The sequence below is a fragment of the Astatotilapia calliptera genome, chromosome 8 (genome assembly GCF_964374335.1).
Source record: "Astatotilapia calliptera chromosome 8, fAstCal68.1, whole genome shotgun sequence".
NCBI lineage: Eukaryota > Metazoa > Chordata > Actinopteri > Cichliformes > Cichlidae > Astatotilapia > Astatotilapia calliptera.
This window is the reverse complement of record NC_137429.1, coordinates 28605399-28622244: the sequence shown is the minus strand read 5'-3', so window position 1 is coordinate 28622244 and position 16846 is coordinate 28605399. Positions and strand designations below refer to the sequence as shown.

Sequence of the window (16846 nt, the reverse complement as noted above, 5' to 3'; positions counted from 1 at the left end):
TCCACAGCCTCAAACAGTCAGACTCCAAACTTCGCCATGGCCAAGACCAAAGAGCTTTCGAAGGACACCAGGAAAAGTATTGTAGACCTGCACCAGACTGGGAAGAGTGAATCTACAATAGGCAAGCAGCTTGGTGTGAAAAAATCAACTGTGGGAGCAATCATCAGAAAATGGAAGACATACAAGACCACTGATAATCTCCCACGATCTGGGGCTCCACGCAAGATCTCATCCCGTGGGGTCAAAATGATCATGAGAACGGTGAGCAAAGATCCCAGAACCACACGGGGGGACCTGGTGAATGACCTGCAGAGAGCTGGGACCAAAGTAACAAAGGTCACCATCAGTAACACACTACAACGGCAGGGAATCAAATCCCGCAGTGCCAGACGTGTTCCGCTGCTGAAGCCAGTGCATGTCCAGGGCCGTCTGAAGTTTGCCAGAGAGCACATGGATGATACAGCAGAGGATTGGGAGAATGTCATGTGGTCAGATGAAACCAAAGTAGAACTTTTTGGTATAAACTCAACTCGTCGTGTTTGGAGGAAGAAGAATACTGAGTTGCATCCCAAGAACACCATACCTACTGTGAAGCATGGGGGTGGAAACATCATGCTATGGGGCTGTTTTTCTGCCAAGGGGACAGGACGACTGATCCGTGTTAAGGACAGAATGAATGGGGCCATGTATCGTGAGATTTTGAGCCAAAACCTCCTTCCATCAGTGAGAACTTTGAAGATGAAACGAGGCTGGGTCTTCCAACATGACAATGATCCAAAACACACCGCCCGGGCAACAAAGGAGTGGCTCCGTAAGAAGCATTTGAAAGTCCTGGAGTGGCCTAGCCAGTCTCCAGACCTCAACCCCATAGAAAATCTGTGGCGGGAGTTGAAAGTCCGTGTTGCTCGGCGACAGCCCCAAAACATCACTGCTCTCGAGAAGATCTGCATGGAGGAATGGGCCAAAATACCAGCTACTGTGTGTGCAAACCTGGTAAAGACCTATAGTAAACGTTTGACCTCTGTTATTGCCAACAAAGGTTATGTTACAAAGTATTGAGTTGTATTTTTGTTATTGACCAAATACTTATTTTCCACCCTGATTTACCAATAAATTCTTTACAAATCCTACCATGTGGATTCATGGATTTTTTTTTCACATTCTGTCTCTCACAGTTGAAGTGTACCTCTGGTGCAAATTACTGACCTCTGTCATCATTTTAGGTGGGGGAACTTGCACAATCGGTGGCTGACTAAATACTTTTTTGCCCCACTGTATATCTGGGACTCTCCACCATTTGAACTTAGAACTGAAGAAGCTTCTCGGTCTTCAAGTAACTTAAAGAAGTCCAGATGCTTTTCTTTGCAAGCTCCTTTGATCACTGTTTGACATCACAAATGCACTTCTGGAGGAATGGTCACAGATTCCCATTAATGCACTCCTAAAATTTGTGGAAAGCTTTCCCTAAAAAGTTCAAGCTGTCATAGCTACAAATGGTGCCGACATTATATTAAACGTTATGGCTTAAGAATGGAATGTCAGTCAGTTTCATATGCATGTAAGGATCTGAACAACTTTTTCTGTGCAGGTAATTTTGCTCATTGGTCTAAGCTGATTCAAAATTTTTACGGAACATCATGAATCCAGTGATTCTGACACAATAGTGAAATCAGAAAGGCTCAAAGGAATGAGTAATGAAGTGCAAACATGCAAACATTCATGCCTGACGTACTGTGAAAAAAGTTAATCTTCTAGTTTAACCAAATAATACAGAGTAATCAATAAAACTTTAAAAACTTGAATTTTATTGCAATATACCGTCTATATCTGTAACTCGTTTGCTGTCTGCTCCACAGTAAACTACCAAAAAGGGTCAAGAGCTTTTTCACGGATGGGGTGAGTCACTCTCATTTCTAAATTCTTGACCTGGATATTGTCATATGTGTTTTCTATATTTAGTTCATTGATGTTTACAGGAACCCAGTAACCACTGTCTTTGTAAGTTCCATAAGAATAGAATAGAATAGAATAGAATAGCTCTTTATTTTTTATTGTACATGTACAACAAAATTGTGGGTGCTCCACACCAACTGTGCCGGAGTAAAATATAAATAGCAACAGGAATAAATAGCAAACAGGAGAAATATATACAATCAAGAGGGATATGTACAAAAATAAGAAAAAGGCACACAAAGTTGCAAAGTGCTTGGAAATAGTGCAAAGAAAATTAAATACTTGGTCTGAGTAGAGTCTGTGGTGGGAGTTACTCAGACCATGGCTCAGATTAGTGAGGTGAGTGGGCAGAGTGGGATGTGGGGGTTTGTCAACAGTCCAAATGGCCCAGGGGAAGAAGCTGTTTGTTAGACTGAAGGTGTTGGACCTGATTGACCTGTGGTGCCAACCAGAGGGAAGCGGGTCAATCAGGTGGTGAGCGGGGTGCAATGGCTCTGGTTTTCCTGAGACAGGAGGATCTGGCAATGGCCGAGGGTAGGCAACCCCTGCGTGCCAAACACCCAGGCAGTAGGAAAGCACACTCTCCACTGACGAGCAGTAGAAGGCCAACAGCAGCTTCTGGTCCAGATTATTCTTCCTCAAGACACAGAGGAAGTGCAGCCACTGCTGGGCCTTCTTTACCGGGGTGTTGGTGTTGTGAGTCCAGGTGAGATCAGCAGAGATGTGGGTTCCCAGAAATGGAGTTATTGAGGCTGGTTGGTGAGGAAGTCTTTGATCCAGGAGCAGGTGGCAGGGGGGGATCTGAAGATGGTTCCGTTTGGTGGTGAGGATGTCTAGGATTATGGTGTTGAATGCTGAGCTATAGCCCATGAAGAGTATGCACACATAGCTCTTCATGTTCTCCAGATGGCTCAGTGCTCTGTGAAGGGTGATGGTGATGGCATCCTCTGTGGACTGATTTGCTCTGTAAGCAAACTGTTGGGGGTTGAGGGAGGGGAGTAGAGAGTTTTTGATGTGCTGTGACACTATCCACTCAACACACTTCATGAATACAGACATGAGGGCTATAGGCCTGTAGTCAATAAGGCTGTCTATACCAGTCTTTGGATGTGAGTGATGATGGGGGCTCTCAGACAGGTGGGAACAGTGGCATGAGCCGCGAGGTGGGGGGGGGGGGGGGGGGGGGGGGGGGGGGCAAAGAAACCGAGTGAAGAAGGTGTTGAGCTCCTTTGTGAGTTTGTGGCCGCTGTTACGGGTTGGGGGCTCTGGCCTTTGTAGTTGGTGAGGGCTTGGATGCTAGAGGTTATTATAAGTGAGGAAGTCCTGTATCCTCCTGTAGGCCTCCTTGGCTTGTTTGATGTCTCTACTCAGTTCGGCTCTGGCAGTGCTGCACAGAGAACTGTCCCTAAGCTTGAAGGCAAAGTTAAGAGTTCTTATCAGAGCCTGCACTTCACTCATCATCCAAGGTTTTTGGTTAGGAAAAACCCAGATAGTTTTTCTGTCACTGTCAGATTCTCCACACAGCACTTAATGTAGAAAAGGCCAGACTGAGTGCAAGTCTCCACGTCCTGCTTTTTGAAGATGGACCAGTCTTGTTAGATCGAAACATAATACTTCCACAATGTGTTTCAGTCTTTGGAAAGTCTGCAAGCCCAAGAGGACGCCCGATCCAAGCGCCACTCCACCTCTGAGCTGGGTATCATCACCTTCAGTGATGTTCACAAGGAGGGCTGGCTGCACTACAAACAGATTCTGACAGAGAAGGGAAAGGTAAAAATAAAAGAAGAAGAAAAAACCCCACTGTGTCTGCATTTATGCAGGATGTCTTTTCTAATGCTTGTCCGTGTCCAGGTGTTAGCAAACTAAAAAGAGATGGCCAGCTCTTATGTAAGGACACTTATTCCGACTTTCCACTTAGTGTTTGCTGAAAAGGAGAGAGGGGTTTCTGAGATCACCAAAGAAAACACCTGCCTCCTGGCTACACCTAGAAAGTCTTTCCACAAAACACATAAACGTTATCGGCCCTGGAAAAGACCAACAACACCCACCAGGAATGAGTTTTGAAAACAACGCAAACTAAATTTACACCAAATGGACCAACACACACACACAGACACACACACACCTCTTCAAATGCCTCCTTCAAGTTGGTTGGGCAAATTTCCATATACCCTCAAGTAAGCATAATTGTATTGTGAGATTTGCTGTTGAACGGTGCATCCTGATTTGGTATTTGCCTGTGATAATAAATATATTAATACACCTATCAGACACAGCATCAAAACAAAACTCTGTACAATACTGTATAGGTCATCTTTATGTTGCCAAACCAGCATCAGGCAAAGAACTCTGGCTAAATGTTTAAGTTCTTTAAAATATGACATACACCTTCATGTGAAGAAATGAGTTTCAGCGAGCCAATCAGGTAGTTTCAGTTGCTAAACGGTACATTTTTTTAAGGTTATGCCTTCTCTTCATCTTTCTTCATGACAGAAAGTTGGTGGGAGTATGCGACCGTGGAGACGCGCCTTCTCCGTTCTTCGCTCCCATTCACTCTTCCTTTACAAAGACAAGCGAGATGCAGTGATTCACGGGGCAGGAGCAGGACCCGGTCAGGTTGAACATTGTCCAATCAGCATCCGCTGTTGCTTGATTGACATTGCCTACAGTGAAACCAAGCGGAAACACACCTTGAGGTTGACCACGCAGGATTTCTGCGAGTACCTGCTTCAGGCCGAGGATAGCGATGACATGCTGGCATGGATCAAGGTTATTAGGGAGAATAGCAAAACAGATAACGAGGTATGAATAATATTTGCTAGTTTGCACTGGCTGCACAAACACATACACCAAACTAATTTGTGGCTTTCATTCTTTATAGGAGATTGGTTTCTCAAGACAGGCTCTCATCAACAAGAAGCTGAATGACTACAAGAAACACAGGTCAGGATGAATAATTATATTAAGTAAAAAGTCTGCGCCTTACAGTAATTAGAAGTCACTGTAATTCTGGGCTTGAAGATTGCCACAAATCATACTTTAAACTGCAATTTCCCCAAATTACAAATAAAACTGTAGTCATCATGAAAAGAATTTGGAATATACAGAACATTTCCCAAAATATTGCCAAAAGTATTCACTCATCCATCCAAATCATTGAATTCAGGTGTTCCAATCACTTCCATGGCCACAGGTGTATAAAATCAAGTACACAGGCATGTAGGCTGCTTCTACAAAGAATGAAAGAATGGGTCCGTCAGGTTCAGGCCAAGAACGGGACCCAAATGCAGGACTTTCCAAAATAGAGAGTGAGTTTATTTATAGTGAAGATAGTTGAATAGTGATAGTAATGTGACAATTTCCAAAACACATGTCTTCCGTTGTGGTGCTTCTGACTCCCACACAGTGCTCGTGGACCATTGCGTGAATGGTGAAAACTCCAGCTCTTCGTATATATAACCTTCCGGCCTGATGATGCGCGTAAACCGCCACTCTGGAAACACACGCACACACTCAAAAACAAATACAGTGGGGCAAAAAAGTATTTAGTCGCCACCGATTGTGCAAGTTCCCCCACCTAAAATGATGACAGAGGTCAGTAATTTGCACCAGAGGTACACTTCAACTGTGAGAGACAGAATGTGAAAAAAAAATCCATGAATCCACATGGTAGGATTTGTAAAGAATTTATTGGTAAATCAGGGTGGAAAATAAGTATTTGGTCAATAACAAAAATACAACTCAATACTTTGTAACATAACCTTTGTTGGCAATAACAGAGGTCAAACGTTTACTATAGGTCTTTACCAGGTTTGCACACACAGTAGCTGGTATTTTGGCCCATTCCTCCATGCAGATCTTCTCGAGAGCAGTGATGTTTTGGGGCTGTCGCCGAGCAACACGGACTTTCAACTCCCGCCACAGATTTTCTATGGGGTTGAGGTCTGGAGACTGGCTAGGCCACTCCAGGACTTTCAAATGCTTCTTACGGAGCCACTCCTTTGTTGCCCGGGCGGTGTGTTTTGGATCATTGTCATGTTGGAAGACCCAGCCTCGTTTCATCTTCAAAGTTCTCACTGATGGAAGGAGGTTTTGGCTCAAAATCTCACGATACATGGCCCCATTCATTCTGTCCTTAACACAGATCAGTCGTCCTGTCCCCTTGGCAGAAAAACAGCCCCATAGCATGATGTTTCCACCCCCATGCTTCACAGTAGGTATGGTGTTCTTGGGATGCAACTTCTTCCTCCAAACATGACGAGTTGAGTTTATACCAAAAAGTTCTACTTTGGTTTCATCTGACCACATGACATTCTCCCAATCCTCTGCTGTATCATCCATGTGCTCTCTGGCAAACTTCAGACGGGCCTGGACATGCACTGGCTTCAGCAGCGGAACACGTCTGGCACTGCGGGATTTGATTCCCTGCCGTTGTAGTGTGTTACTGATGGTGACCTTTGTTACTTTGGTCCCAGCTCTCTGCAGGTCATTCACCAGGTCCCCCCGTGTGGTTCTGGGATCTTTGCTCACCGTTCTCATGATCATTTTGACCCCACGGGATGAGATCTTGCGTGGAGCCCCAGATCGAGGGAGATTATCAGTGGTCTTGTATGTCTTCCATTTTCTGATGATTGCTCCCACAGTTGATTTTTTCACACCAAGCTGCTTGCCTATTGTAGATTCACTCTTCCCAGTCTGGTGCAGGTCTACAATACTTTTCCTGGTGTCCTTCGAAAGCTCTTTGGTCTTGGCCATGGCGGAGTTTGGAGTCTGACTGTTTGAGGCTGTGGACAGGTGTCTTTTATACAGATGATGAGTTCAAACAGGTGCCATTCATACAGGTAACGAGTGGGGGACAGAAAAGCTTCTTACAGAAGACATTACAGGTCTGTGAGAGCCAGAGATTTTCCTTGTTTGAGGTGACCAAATACTTATTTTCCACCCTGATTTACGAATAAATTCTTTACAAATCCTACCATGTGAATTCATGGATTTTTTTTTCACATTCTGTCTCTCACAGTTGAAGTGTACCTCTGGTGCAAATTACTGACCTCTGTCATCATTTTAAGTGGGGGAACTTGCACAATCGGTGGCTGACTAAATACTTTTTTGCCCCACTGTACACATAAAGGAGGGAACCGGGAGGGGAGCCTTGACAATGAAGATAGAAAAAACATAACACACAGGCAGGTTAACCGGCGAGGACTGCCAGACCATGACAGGATCACTCTCAGGGGCACAGTGAATTCCTGCATGGTACCATGATAGGATGCCATTTGTGCAACAGTTAACTGTTATTGGTTTCATAACAAAGACGTCAACTCTGCCACAGAGTGGTAGGCCATGTAAAATCGCTGAGCAGGGTCAGCAGATGGCACATAGTGCATAGAGGGTGCCAACTTTCTCTAAACTTCATTTGGCCTTGCTGATTTGATCACGAGTAGTGTGTAGAGAGCTTCATAGAATGGGTTTCCATGGCTGAGCAGCTGCATCCAAGAATTCGATCACTGTGCAATCCAAAGCATCAAATGCAGTAGTGTAAAGCACGCCGGCACTGGACATTAGAGCAATGGAGACGTGTTCTCTGGAGTGAAGAATCATACTTGTCTGTTTGGCAATCTGATGAAGGAGTCTGGTGGTTGCCAGGGGAATGGTACTTATCTGACTGGTGGAGGGGGGAATATGGTGTGGGGTTGTTTTTCAGTGAAAGGAACTCTCAGTGCCACATGACTATCCATCCATTCTCTTACACTTTGCAGAGGACTGGAGCCTATCCAAGCTACCACAGGGTAAGAGGCAAGGTACACCCTGTACAGACTGCCAGTCTGATGCAGGGTTAACACAGAGAGACAGACAACCATTCGCACTCACATTCACACCTTTGGGCAATTTAGAATCACCAATAAATGCAACCCCACTAATTGTATGCCTTTGGACTGTGGGAGGAAGCTGGAGTACCTGGAGAGAACACATGGGGAGAACACGCAAACTCCACATAGAAAGGCCCTTGCCAGAGGGTGGAGTCAAACTGAGGTTTCTGTGAGGCAACAGTCCTAACCACCAGGCCACCATGCCACCCAGATACCATTTGGACAACTTCATGTGAAGGTGTAATTGGTCCACTTGGATTTTTTAACATTTTTTTCTGTTTCCTGTTTTTTATTTAAACGTTGACATTTTATGATCCTGATGAAGACCACAAGCCAAAATGCGTTGGTCACTTGATAAAGTTGTTTCCCATTACTTTAAGTGCCACTGGAGTGTCCACGTCATGACAACTTCATTCTCCCAATTTTGTGGGAACTGGACCAGTCCAAAAAGCAAGGTCCATAAAGACATAAATGAGCAAGTGGGATGTGGAAGAAGTTGACTGGCCTGTAGAGAGTACTGACCTCGACAGAACACCTTTGGGAGGAATTAGAAAGAGAAGCCAAGTCTCCGTGTCCTTACAAATCCACTTCTGCAAGAAGGGCCACAAATAACTCTAATAAATCACACTCCTAAACTTTGTGGAAAACGTTCTGAGAAGAGGTGAAGCTGTTATAGCTGCAAAGAGGGCTGACCTAATAGAAACTCTATGAATTAAATTGGGGTTAACATGTTGCTTAAAGATACTTGGCATACAGACTAGGGGCAGCCAGGGATCAAACCACCAACCTTCCAGTTAGTAGATGGCCTGCTCTACTGCCCGAGCTACAGCTATCCTGGCAATCAATGTCATTCAAGTGCATATACTTGTAAATATGGATATATACTTTTGGCAATATAGTGTATCAAAACCACTGCACCTTTTTATTTATTAATATCTTTTGAAGACACATCAAAACTAACAACTTCTGTTAACCTTGTTACATCCACTTAAACTAACATCCACACCTAAACCAACACGATGAGGTTAAAAATTGCCTAACTTTGTTGTTCTCTTTTGTGTAGTCTGACAGGTAGTAAGCTAGACTCCTCTCCCAGAGCCCATCGTATGATGCCGCCCTTCTTTCTGGCAAAAACTGACAACACTTCAGTGAACAGAGCTTCCAGATCTGGAGGGTCTAAACATGACTCTGGTTTGTGTTCTTCAGTATATATGACAAATCAAAGCAGCAAAAATGCTTAACTTAATTATGTATCCATTTATCTGCATCTGTGTGAGTCAGATGATAACAAGGCACTGTGGAGCATCAACATCATGAAGAAGGCCAAGAAGACAGGTGTTCCAAAGGCTTTTGGTGTACGTCTCGAGGACTGTCAGCCTGCTGTCAACCATAAGGTAAGTCAAAATTCATAGTAAAAAAAACTGCTTGGCTACAAGCAGAATCATTAAATAATCCCAAAATCAAACTGTCAAGTTAAAGTGGAGCAGACCTATAAATGTATTTTTTGCCTTGGGTCTATTGTAAATCAGTTTTTTCTTTGGTGAACTTTATTGTTTCTGTAAGTGGTTAAAACAAGTTAGCAGGGAAAAAAAGTTTGTTTTAAAATAATGTACAATAAAATAGGTTTCTAATGAGATTTTAAGTAAAACAAAGCCGTGTAGCTCATTGGAAAGTATGATAGGTATTTTACTGAAACTGATGTATTCAAGTTTTCTGAAAATCTTACGAATGCGATAACTCGAGAAAGCATTCACCTAGGATTTCAAACTGATACCACAGGTATATCTACTAAAAATCTCGGACAAGTTTTAATCTCAGTGACTTTGGACTGAAGGTCAGAGGTCAAGTTCTCTGAAAAAAACCAAGAGGGTCCAAATACCATCAGTGTGTTAGGTGCATCAGAGATGTAGACTTGGATGTACTCTAAGATTTCTAGTGTCCAGAGCAATGGTGATACAGGCAAGATGGTGACCATTTAAGACGGAGACTTGGAAAAGTTTGGACAGAGGTTCCAATGGAGTATTTAGTTGTTTGGCTATGAAGTGTCTTTGTAGACACTTCATTCTTACTCACGGGCTGAGTAGAGGTAAAAACCCTACTCAGCCCGTGAGTCTGTTAACACTTCAAAGGAGTCATCATCGAGGAGCTTAGCAGAAATCAAAAGATTGTATAAGGAGAAAGAACACTCCTTAAAAGTGCCCTGCTTTCAAGTGCCGCTGTGCTGTTGAAGTAATGTTTTCAGCTCAGCTGTTTGAATTCTAGAGATCATTGTGTTAGTAAAAAATCTCAGCCTTTTTCCAGTTGACTGGAGAAGGATTCCAGCTGAGACGAGGCTCTCTCTGTGGACTGAGAGGAACGGACAAAGATGGCGGTGTGATAGTGACTCTCTGATGCTTCTGAGAGATGTAAACTGTGAAAGGCAATTCATTTTGAGAGCAAATATTCTGCGCCATACTGTTACTTGTTAAAGCACTCATTCTTATTTGGTAGCAAGATGGAGTGGTGTGCTCCACCACCTGGGCTCTCTGAGGGGAAAAAGCCTCCTAAAGATGATACAAGGAAACAAAGTTAGCAGAGTTTGTTAACAAGTAGAAATCTAAGCTAGAGTGAACTGACTGAAGGGCCGCAGAGCAGGGTGATGGCTGGGACAAAGGTAAGTCTACTGGTATACAAGCACATATTAAATCCACACTGACTTTGAAGGGGTCCTTTCCAGAGACAGCCTTCACATAGGGAAGCAAGCAAGAGACATTACCATTTGATGACCCATGTGTTATTGTATTGTCTTCTGCTGAGAGTATTTCTGATGAGGTGTCTGTGAGTAATAGTGTCAGGTGCTTTTACCAAGTATGTATGTTTGTTTGGTCATTTAAGTTCTCTTTATTCATTTTCAGTTTGTTTCTTAGTTTACTTCTGGTTTAGAGTTTCACCTTTTCACCTTTTTGGTGTGTCTTCTATTTGGATTTATTGACTTTATTTTCTGCTCCATTTTTGGATTTCTGCTATGCTTGAAAACGTTGCCTTTTGTTTAATAATTCCAGTTAAATAAAATAATCAAAAAGGCAGCTCAGTTGTTGAGCTGAAACTGGACCCTGTGAAGGCACTGTTAGAGCACAGAACACGGTATTTTGTCATTCTCTTAATTTGCTCGCCAATCTTGTCCATCTTATTGTCCAAGGTCCCCACTTTTCCCAAAAAGATCAATGGAACAGACAAAGACAAGCCACTAAAGCAACTGTTCCAGAAATAACTTATTTCAAATGATGTATATGTTCAGACGGAGTGTGATTGTCATGTGATGCTGAGGTTGTAGGTGAAAATCTGTTTGTTGAAATAGTTTTTTTATTGTCTATTTTTCCCTCTTTTGTCTCCCTTGCTTTCTCTTATCAGTTTGTTCCTCTAATAGTGGAGATGTGTTGTGGTGTTGTAGAGGCAACTGGTCTGGAGTACACTGGTATATACCGTGTACCAGGCAACAATGCCATGGTGTCTAACTTGCAGGAGCATCTCAACAAGGGCATGGACTTGAACACTGCTGAAGAGGTATGGAAACGAGCCCTGCTTTGCTTAGCAGACTACAGCAACTAATGTTACATCATGATGAGTTTTTTAAATGTTCAAAATTTTACATCTGAAACAGATTAAATTATTAGAAAACTATAGAGGAAATTTTTAACACAATAAAGATAAAGTCTGACTGTGGCAGGTCAGACTGAAAGTACATACCACTAAAGACTATAATCTAAGGAGCTGATTATAATCTATAATGACAGGAGCTGAAGTTATTTCTTTTGTCTTCCCTTTGAGTAACTGCAGCACCTTTTTTTCTAACTCTTAATTATTTCAAATCATCAAATTAATTTTAATATTAGACAAAGATAACCCAAGGACATTTATTTTAACTTATTAGGGGAAAAAGTTATCCAAACCTACCAAGTCCTAAATGAAAAATTGTTAAATTCTGATCAATGATCATGCTACTTGTCATTTTTCATATCCTTCCTGGTGAATTTGATGTGTTGGTCCACCGAGTTAATGTGATCAGCACCGTGAACAAACTCTGTGGACCAACACATCAAGTTCACCAGAGAGGAAAGACCATCTCTGAATTGAGGAGGTGATCTAAAGGGTAAACCTTTGCCATCTTACAATGCTGTGATTGCAGCCATTCCCCAACTTTTTGTGAATTATGCTTATGGCCACTGATCAATAGCCATTGATCAATGGTCTTTGATCAGTGGTTGTTGATCAATGACCATGACAATTTGCATATTAATGATCAAGGAACTGGCCTCACAGCCCATTGTTCGCCAGCGGTGCTAGTTTCAGTCACTGTGCAAAGGTACTGCTTAAAGGTTAGGCAAAGCTGTGGTCAGCTGAGACTGAAGAAGTCAGCTGGATGAGTGACAAAACATTTCGTCCCCTGAAAACGCTATGTCCCGATGAAAAGAATACCTTTTTGGGATGACCTAAAGAACAGATTGCCGCCAATAGAATAGAAAAGAAGTTTTTCTATGCCATATTTGAAACAGATTTTATGTGTAATTTTGATAGATTAGGTAATTCCCACATAGCGAAATTGGTATGGCCCAGATCTGGCCCACACAGTGTGTGCACACATGGCCCACATACCGCAAAGAATGACGGCGCTTTGCTGGCCCAGATATGTTTTGCCAGAGGTGGCCCACACATGGGCCAGCACAAGGCCAGTTGCAGACACACTGGTGGTCCTGTGCTGGCCCAGAACAGTTTCAGCTCTGGCCCCAGATGTCAGCCTAATGTGTACCTTAATCAAGCCATGTAATAACAACATGTGCCAGAACATAATAGTACAAAAGCAACATGACTAAACTCTGTTCAGGCAGTGAATTCTTAAATAGTGCTTTTCTAGTCTCTATACAACATGCCACATTAACACATCTTCTCCTAACTACATTCATACATATTCACACTCAGCATGCAGACTGGAGGAACCAGGGATTGAACCACTAACCTTCCAATCAGCAGGTGATCTGCTCTACCTCCTGAGCTACAGCCGGCCAGTGGTAAACTTGAGTAAACCATCACTAGGTTTTGGATAAAGTGTACACTCACAAACCTGTCAAACCTGCATTTGAAACGTTGGCTACCATAGCAGTATAGTACTGCAAATGGCATTTGGGTCTTCTAACTAAAATTGGAAAATAGGAACATAAATAGTGCCATCATTGCCAGACCTGGCCCACATCTGGTTGACATACACTCTGCCATGACACCAGTCAGTCAGAAGGGCCAGCTTGATGCCGGATCCGGGCCAGACCTGTTTGCTATGAGCCTGGGCCACATAACCCAAACCACAATCGAGCCAGATATGGCATGCCATCGCATAGACAGTGCCATCTATGCCAGGCCTGGCCCATATCTGGATGACATACGTCTTATCATGCCAGAAGTCAGCCAGCAGTGCAGGCTTGATACCAGATCTGGGCCAGACCTGTCTGCTATGTGGGATACTATAATCCTAAAGCCTCCTCTTCATGTCCTCACAGAGATGGCAAGACCTGAATGTTATCAGCAGCCTACTTAAAACATTCTTTCGAAAACTGCCTGAGCCTCTGTTTACTGATGGTGAGTCCAGACATTTGTTTACAGTGAAATGTCAAAGAATCTTTAACGAGTATGTATTGAATAATGTTCTGTTGCTTGGATAAAAAATAAAAAAAGATTGCATTTTTTCTTCAGTGGCAAGTTACAAAGCCGCTGAATTTGTTGGCATATGATTTTCAGAATTTTAGAATATCACTTGTAGTTAGTTAGTCATCCATTATCTCTGCCTACAGATAAATACAATCACTTCATTGATGCCAACCGGATTGAAGATGGAGAAGAGAGATTAAAGACAATGAACAAACTGGTAAAAGAGGGCAGAGAACAGAGAAGTGAACATACTTCTGTCTTTTTGATAGTAAAACTCTCTCTATATGTACCCATTGCTTCTTTCTAGATCCATGACCTGCCAGATCATTATTATCACACCCTTAAGTTTCTGTTGGGTCACCTCAAGAAGGTAGCAGATCACTCTGAAAAGAATAAGGTAACCTTTACCTTCAGTCCCATCAATTGAATCGTGGTTTTTTTGTGGTCTAAAATGAAGTTTTAATATTATTTCCAGATGGAGCCAAGAAATCTAGCCCTGGTGTTTGGACCCACTCTGGTGAGGACATCAGAGGACAACATGACAGACATGGTCACCCACATGCCTGATCGCTACAAAATAGTAGAGACCCTTATCCTGCATGTAAGAACCACCAGCTGCTTGCTCCAGTTGCACCTCTGTGAATCGCCAGTTGTGTTTTATGCATTAACACCATGCAGTAGTGCTGCATTCAGTTCTGCCTCCAGTGGTGTAGTGGACAATACTGTACATTCAATTAGCAACTAAAAGGTTGTTGGTTCAATTGTAGCCAAAGATGCAAATTTTCTTTGTGTCAAGAAAGGTATGTGAAAGTTGCTTTAGTGGTTCAGTTCTACTTATATAGTGCAAGTTCTGTTTGAAGATGCTTTATATTGTAAGATAAACACCCTGCAATATTAGAGAAAAAAAATAATCAAGCAATCCTTTATAAGCAAACGCTTGGGAACTGTGGAAAGGAATATGTCTGTGAAGGTTCTCAGTCATCCAGGTCATCGTAGTCTAAGGAGCTTGGAAAGAAAACCGTCTGGACTCATTTCCCGAGGTCAAATGGCCCAGGATGTGAGTGGGCGTTAAGGCGTCTGGGAAATCACATGATAGGGTGGGGCTAAGTTTCACAATGAGCTCACCTGAAACTTTGGCTGATTTTGACCTGAACCCGTTTTCACACCTTGGCTCGTGTGATTAGTTGGAGGATCATTACGGGGTCCATTGTCCGTCTTGGGGGGACACTCCCACAAGGCTTAAATCTGGGACTCTCCACCATTTGACCCTCAAACTGAGAGGTGAAATGTCTTCAAGCAACTTAAAGAAGTGCAGACACTTTTCTTTCCAAGCTCCCTAGATTGTGGAAAGGAAGAATTCCCTTTAACAGATAGAGAACTCCATCAGAACCAGGCTTAGGGAGGGGGAACCATCTACTGCAGCTGGATGGATGGTGAACACAAGCAGACTGCAAAAAGCAAACAGGACATAACACTTGTGACACTTGTTACAAATAGTTTGATAGTGGCACATAAGCAAACACAGAGAAGATCTCAGTGCATCATGGGAAATCATCCAGCAATCTGAGCGTATAGCAGCATAACTGAGGGATGGTTCAGGGTAAACCGATCCAGCCCTAACCTGCTTTTGGTAAAAAGGAAAGAAACAAAGAAAGGAAATGTTAAGTTTAATCCTAAAAGCAGAAAGTGTCTGTCTCCTGAATCCAAACTGGGAACAGGTTCCACAGGAGAGATGGGAGACTCCTATTCTGCTTTTAAATATTCTAGGAACCGCAAGTAAGCCTGCTGTCTGAGAGCAAAGTGCTCTATCAGAATAATATGCAACTATAAAATCTATATAGGACTATAAAGGACTCCTTGTTTACATAAGCAACTAGAATCTATTTGATAAATATGATTCAAAATAGTGCAGCAGAATTTCCTTGATACCAGCTGTTTCCTTTCTCCAACAGTATGACTGGTTCTTCAGTAATGAAGAGCTTGATAAAGAAGAGAAGGTATGGGCTCTTATCACCCAAATGAACAGAAAACACCATGAATGACTGTATGCATTCAGATGTCGTCACTTCTTTTATGTCTGCTGGATGTGTGTGTGTGTGTGTGTGTGTGTGTGTGCCCGCGTGCGTTTGTGTGTGTGTGTGTGTGTGTGTGTGTGTGCCCGCGTGCGTTTGTGTGTGACTGTAGGCCCCAGATGATAATTGGGACATACAGCCTTTGCCCAACATTGACCATCTGCTGACCAACATTGGCAAGCCGGGCATGCCAAGAGAGGCATCAGGTGAGGAGTGGGGGCTGCTGCAAGAGTCCTTTAATGCTTCACCAACAGACAGATTCAATTGTACGCACATTGTGAAGCAGCTAGATTCTCGTGAGCTTTAAGAGTAGCTCAAGAACAGTGGGTAGAGAGCTTAATGGAATGTGTTGTCATGGCCTAGCAGCTGCTTCCAAACCTTGCATGACCGAGCACAATGCAAAGTAATGGATGTACTCTAGAGCAGTAGAGACGGAGTGACAATTTCTGGAGTAAAAAAAATCATGCTTCTATGTCTGGCAGCCCACTGGAAGAGTCTGGGTTTGGCAGTTGCCAGGAGAATGGTACTTGTCTGACTGCATTGTGCCAAATGTAAAGTTTGGTGGAGGAGGGATTATGGTGTGTGGTTTTTCAGCAGTTGGGCCGGGTCCCTTAGATCCAGTGAAAAGAAGTCTTAATGCTTCAGCATTTTGCTCACTGCCTGGGACCATGGAACCCAACTGGCATTTGCTATAGAATACCAGAATTGATAGGTCGACCAATGGTGCCCTGTACATTTCACAGAGGGCAGCATCTTCACCTGGTCACTTTTGACAGGCATAAAATAGCCTGGAGACGACGTGGCCAACGTTATGCTGTGCGTAACATCGCTCAGCATTACCAGTTTGGTCATGGGTCATAGTCAGGGGAGGCATATTCATGAAAGAACGCACAGACCTCTAGGCAAAGACTAGATAAAGGCACCCTGACTGCCATTAGGTGTTCGGATAAATTCCTTAAACGTACTGTCAGACCCTTTTTGGTGCAATGGGTCCTGGTTTCTCCTGGTGCACAAAAATACCCAGCAAGAGTATGCAGGGGTTCAGACACTGACAATCTAATGCCACTGCATTCAACACTAGCAACACAGAAATGTTGAAACATTAGACGGGCTTTAGTAGAAATCACTGAGTTCACTATTTCCTCACTGAACACAGACTCTTGCCAATTTATGGTTAATTCAGATGAGCAGTGGAAACACTGCTTACATACAACTTGAAGAAAAGAGCCTCACTGCTTTAGCTGGAAAGTCTTAACTTTCCCTCCTTATTCATAA

At 43.1% G+C, this 16846-nt stretch overlaps 1 protein-coding gene across 8 annotated transcripts in view; it reads left to right on the top strand.

The window, feature by feature from the left end:
- LOC113027774 (rho GTPase-activating protein 23-like) overlaps positions 1 to 16846 on the top strand; it is a 74107-nt gene that overhangs the window by 54423 nt on the left and 2838 nt on the right. For all 8 annotated transcript variants that reach the window (XM_026177571.2, XM_026177570.2, XM_026177568.2 and 5 more), the window contains 13 exons: positions 1857 to 1896; positions 3586 to 3723; positions 4447 to 4755; positions 4835 to 4896; positions 8887 to 9014; positions 9105 to 9217; positions 11214 to 11366; positions 13352 to 13430; positions 13643 to 13716; positions 13807 to 13896; positions 13975 to 14100; positions 15452 to 15496; positions 15684 to 15777. In XM_026177571.2, the coding sequence (XP_026033356.2) occupies positions 1857 to 1896; positions 3586 to 3723; positions 4447 to 4755; positions 4835 to 4896; positions 8887 to 9014; positions 9105 to 9217; positions 11214 to 11366; positions 13352 to 13430; positions 13643 to 13716; positions 13807 to 13896; positions 13975 to 14100; positions 15452 to 15496; positions 15684 to 15777 (1451 nt within the window). The remainder of the gene's footprint in view (positions 1 to 1856; positions 1897 to 3585; positions 3724 to 4446; positions 4756 to 4834; positions 4897 to 8886; positions 9015 to 9104; positions 9218 to 11213; positions 11367 to 13351; positions 13431 to 13642; positions 13717 to 13806; positions 13897 to 13974; positions 14101 to 15451; positions 15497 to 15683; positions 15778 to 16846) is intronic.